Source organism: Eptatretus burgeri, unplaced genomic scaffold, assembly GCF_056783735.1.
Source record: "Eptatretus burgeri isolate ZD-2024b unplaced genomic scaffold, Ebu_testis_v1 Ebu_testis_scaffold_566, whole genome shotgun sequence".
Lineage (NCBI taxonomy): Eukaryota > Metazoa > Chordata > Myxini > Myxiniformes > Myxinidae > Eptatretus > Eptatretus burgeri.
In genome coordinates, this window is record NW_028222515.1 from 30,001 (window position 1) to 35,614 (window position 5,614).

The 5,614-nt window shown below is 42.3% G+C and overlaps 1 protein-coding gene across 1 annotated transcript in view; it reads left to right on the forward strand.

Moving 5' to 3' along the window:
• Positions 1–3,099, forward strand: part of LOC147007144 (sperm motility kinase 2B-like) — a gene marked incomplete at its 3' end in the record, with an annotated part of 13,407 nt that extends 10,308 nt beyond the window's left edge. The window contains exons 6-8 of the mRNA XM_085867539.1: positions 514–584; positions 723–779; positions 2,864–3,099. Coding sequence (XP_085723665.1) covers positions 514–584; positions 723–779; positions 2,864–3,099 — 364 coding nt within the window. The remainder of the gene's footprint in view (positions 1–513; positions 585–722; positions 780–2,863) is intronic.
• Between the last annotated feature and the right edge of the window lie 2,515 nt (positions 3,100–5,614).

The following is a 5,614-nucleotide window of genomic DNA, read 5'->3' on the forward strand; positions in this document are numbered from 1 at the left end:
TGTAAGACTGCTTTCGGAGTGATAAACTTGTGGATTTTTAAACGATCTTTCAAATCATTATATTATTAAAATTTAAGAAAAGACTTGAACACAACAGGGGATATCATGTTCTGTGAACTCACTCGTTTTGGTTAGTTATTTCTGCACAATTGTATCTAAAGTTCACGATATAACTTTTTGGATGACACAAAGAAACTAGAACGGCACTCTGTAGAGGACATGCCGACGCCAGGCTGAACCGTTTACAATTTGAATCCCAATGATCGGCCGGATCCACATCCGGAACTAAACCAAAATTGAATCGGCTTGTTCTTGTCACCTCCCCAACTCATCCACGAAGTCTTGTCCGAATTTGTCCGAAACTTGTTGAGACATCGTTCTATGGATATGTTATTTCTGTCCTTATTGTATCACTCAATGGTGAAGAATCACTTAATATTTTATCACTTCACTTGTACATGCCTTGTATTTATTTGTTTCTGTGAAGAGTCTCATGATGAGTTTTGTGTGCAGAAACGCTCCATGATTTCGTCTCTCGAAATGACCCTCTGTCTGAACAATTTGCGTGGCCGATCATGTACCAGGTGAGTGAATCATGTTCACAAGTGTGATGCACATGTCCGGTTTGAAATGTTGTATTGAACAGGAAACAACATAATTGTGAACGAGTTTGATGTTTAATTTCAAAATGAATCTCATCATGTGCTTTTGATCTTTTCCAGACTGTTTCTGCACTTGCACACATCCATGATCAGAACATTGTTCATTCTGACATAAAGGTAAGAATCCAGACAACGAAATGTTTTTTTTTCTCGGTTCATTTCATGATTGTATTTTCATCACATAATTCACAGATTTTTTCTCAAATCTCTCATTCTATAAAACCTATAAAAAATGAGGGAAGGTTGGCAGGAAACACACAGAAATTCACAAAACTTTCGTTCATATGTTGAACATACAAACATTACTTTAAACAACCGCAACGTCTGGAAGTTCACCATTCATCAATATCACCTGAACATTGAAATTTCATTTTCATTATTCTTTGCTGATTGAGTGGAACATTTTCACTCGTAATATAAATCTTTGTAGTTTGTAATATAACATTGTATTTGGTGGTGCTGCGTTTCAACAGGAATTCATTAAATAAACTCCAATATTCTTTGGGGCTGGCAGGGTGCCATTGACCGACCGACACTTAGCCTCTGAGTCATCTCGCCTGGGTTTGAATCCTGACCCAGGTATAAACTCTCATCGTGGTGTTTCACAAGCATGGTGATTCATGATTGTACAGGCCATCCCTCAGATGCATGTAAAACTGGGGGTCCCGTCTGCTGCCATTAGTTTGTGGACGTTAAAGATCCTATGGTGTCCTTCAGGGAGAGTGGGCAATTCCTTGAGGAATATGGTGCATTGTTCATCCACCCAGATCCACTTCTGCAAGTCTGGCCAATTCTGAGTGTTTGTCACATGTTGATCGATCATTTCAAAATTCGAGTTTTGATTCGATGGATTTCATGACTTGAAGTATTCAGGCGATCAGGAATGAAACTTCCTGCAGTAATGTTATTTGGAAGTGAAAATTATCATATTTCACATGAAAATTCACCAACTCTCTGAATGTATTTTTATATTTGTTGATAAAAACATGCGTAGACGTCTGCTTTCCTCTCCACGACTTTGGAACTTGCAATTTTAACCTGTAGACATGGCACAGTCCTGCAAATGATTCAATGACACCATACATTTCACTCCCTGGTATGACGAGTTCGGGAAATTGAGCATATTTTCTGGGTCGATTAGAAAAGCTCGAGGAACGTTTTGAACATTAAGTGTGCTGATTATTGAATGAAAATCTGACACCACAGTGAAGTAGCATGGTATGTACATGAAAGTTTGTGAGAATCATTTTAAAGCATGCAGCCGTCGGTGAGATACCCTGTAAATCCACCTTCTTCTTTCATATACAGCACAAGGCTGCAGGGTAGCATCATGTCTGAGGACATGGCTGTACCACTGATTGAATCCCTCCCCTCTGTAGGTTGGGGCAGGAATTTGAAATTTGTTCAGGGTGCAGCGACAGCTCAACTACTCTTTGTGAAGGACACCGTGGGTCTTTAATGTCCACCAACGAAGACCGACAAATGAAATTGATGTTTAATGACCATCCGAAGGACATCACATCCATTGGTGAATCACTCTGCCAGTCAAACACTGGGATGACATTTGAAAGCTGGGTCAGGATTTCTTTCCCAGGCTCGGCAATGTAGAGGCGAGTGTGCGTACCTCAAGACCATCCTGTCGGCTTGTAAATCCAACTGGGTAATATCTCCTTTTATCCTTCATCGGATAGATCTCGAGCTCAAACAAGTTTCAGAATGGTGAAATTTTTTTTCAAAGTGTCATGTTTACAGCAATTTGGACAATAATCTGCACAAATTAATTAAATTAAAGAACTGACAACATAGCTCAGAGGTAACAATATATCCAATTGAGCTGACATCCAGGCAGCTTTGATCACAGACTGAAGTGGATCCACGTTCACACTATCAACCCAATTCTCTGCCAGGAGTGTTACATCACCGAGGTGCTGTGATTTCAGAGGAGAACTCAACCGAGCTGCACCATCTGCCAACTCTTACTTATAGATGTGAAAGATGCCACACAACCTTTTGAAAAGTGTTGGATAAATTCCAATTTTCTGACATGGTTTTGGCCGGCTTCAGCAACATTCAGTGAAAGATAATCTCTGAGTTATGTCTGTTTGTGGTTGGTTATGTCTTCATCTTTATGGTATGATTTTTACGAATTGTTATCATTCCACTTTAACAAAGCCATCTCTGTTTTTATCCTCTCTCTCCAGCCCCAAAACCTCCTTTATAGCCCAGTGGGAGTATTAAAAGTGGCTGACTTCGGTCTTGCCAGATGTTTTGTCCCAGGTCAGCCGCTTCAAGGCAAAATAGGGACACTGACTTTGATGGCTCCAGAAATCCTAAGAGGAAGAAATTATGAAGGTCCTCCCATTGACGTCTGGGCAACTGGAGTCGTGCTCCATTACATGTTCACCAAAAATATCCCTTTTCAGAGAGCGAATTACGAGTGAGTATTTATACATCTCATCTCATCATCATTTTTATCATTACCATCATGAATGTTATAACGAAAATTATTTTTTTGTTGCTTCGGACCTCTCTCCTTCTCTCTTCCTCAAAACTCCTCTGAAACATCTCCCCTCCCTCACCTCCCTTGATTTATTTTAACTTATCCATCCAAACCCCTTTCTTCCGTTCATTAATTTTTATTTTCTTCAATTGGACATCTCTGCATTCCCTTGCCCCCCCTTCCTCCCCCTTTGTGTGGTTTATAGACGGTGTATTCACGACCGACGTATGATTATGTTGATACAGCGGCCAAAATGGGTCACCGATCCATTTTCTTCCTCCTTTATGTTGTTACGGCCATGGGTCGGAAAACTTTGAAAGCCCAACGTGTCCATAAAAAGACCACGAACACCGTCTCCAACACTCACCTCCGGCTATATCTTTGTGCTCAGGGCTGGTTTACCATACTTGTGAGATGAATGAAGCAGATGGGGAACCGCGACTGCGACTGTGTAATGACTACTAATTGACCAAGCGAATGATTGTTATGTGCCACACCCTCGCATGTATCAGACCAATTATTCACTTGGTCCGATCCCAGGAGCGCTATTTCAGATCAAACCCCAGCAGTCAAAAAGTCAGGACACGATATCATGTCTTTCATAAACTTGTTACACAAGCAGAAAATTGGTGGGAGAAATGGTGTTTTGGGAATTCAAATGGGGAAATGGTGGGAGACTTCAGGAAAGGCAATGCAAGCAAAATTCAGAAATTTAGAGGAACTTGTACATGACCTCTTATCCAATGTGCGATATACCCACCCTTCGATGCCTTAAATAATTACTTTGCACCTTTACGTGAAATGGATCCAGACACCCAAGGAAAGGAAATAATGCAAGGAAACGGGTGAGAAATGATGGTGAGAAAGAAGGAGTGTGAGGTCTTTTACGCACCTCTACACACCTTCTGCAATCCTCTTTGAAGCTGTGGTGAACCTCTGCTCAGAGTGTCAGGCTCACCTTCCGCACAATCCCTCCTGGACTATTTCCTCCAATCTATCAGGGTCCCGGTCAGGTGGGGGTGGCTGGATGTTCCCTCAATCAAACACGATGGACGGCATGGTTGGCAGGAAACTCGTGCGGTGTTTCGATCTCATATGGTGGTCCCGTGGCAACAACAGGACGATGTGAATCTGCGCCGGGTTTGAAGTGTGTGTCAGTGGCTGGGTGAAAGCCATGCAAAGTATGGAAGATGGGAATGGAAAGTTAAAAAGGTCGGAAGAATGTCGAGAAATGAAAGTTGGAAAAGTCGAAACATGAAGAAGTGTCAGCAAAAGTTTTCTTTGGAGTGTGGAAGAGGGTCGGTGAGAGAAAAGCTGTACAACGCTGTACCCAAAATTCTCTCTCTGTGCTTTGTGCATTCCTTCCTTTTTTATTCCATTTCGCACCCCCTCCCTTACTCCTCGGCTTCACAACTCTTCATTGGTGCATGATTTGCGGGGGTGGTCAAGATCCTCCGAGATGGTCATTGGGCGATTCCTGTCTTTCGACCCATTTCGAGTGCCTGATTTGTGAAGCGAACATTACAGGCTTTTTTTTTTCCAGGAAATGGGACGGGCGAGGAGATTTGTGCTCACCTGTCAGATTGGATGGATAGCTTCCATTTGGGGGGAACTGGCACGTAGTCTTAATATTCCCTTCCTTACTCGAGCCGATTGTGCGGGATTCTCCACGAAAGGAAGGATGTTGGCATATCGTGATGTGTCTTTGTTCACCTTTTGTGGGAAATGGTTCGAGATGAGTGTGTCAAAGAAAGAAAGAACACGAACTTGGTCTGACTCGCATTCGCTATGCACACCTATCCCCATTAACACGCTATATCTTCATTGGGTTCAGAGAGGAAGAGGTTCCGGACGAAAGGTTTTGGGAGGCATTCAGCCTTCTCACGAGTGGAATCGGCTGTGGTGCCATTTGAAGAGAGGAAAGGATGGAACGGGAGCAAACACCAGAGATAGACTTGACAAGGTGCCACCAGGTTTTCGAGGAAAACAAGGTTGAAAGTTCATTTTTGAGATTGGACACATGTTGCTTTCTAGCTCTCTGAGGGTATACACACACACTTGTTGTGGGGCTTTGTGGATTGATCTGAGGTTGCATTCAGTCGGATTTGCCTTCCAGAAGGAGAATGCAAGTTGTTTTAAATCAAGCAACAGCCTCACCAGAGGATTCAGAGAAGCACAAGCGGGAGGATGGCAAGATAATTGAAGACAAGATGGGATTAATCTGTGCATACGAGAGAGAGCAGTTTTCTGTTGAAGAATTCCCAGGCTGAAATCATATCAGTGGTGGTGGATTAAGGAGACAAGTCCTGAAGTGTAAACAAATCCTCCCAACTCTCCTCCCCATGCTTCCCAACCGTCACAATATTTTAACATGATAAAACATCTTCATTCGCAAACAGCAGTATTGTTGCTGCTTTGTTTATTTAAAGTTTAAATGTTCTGAATTAAATTG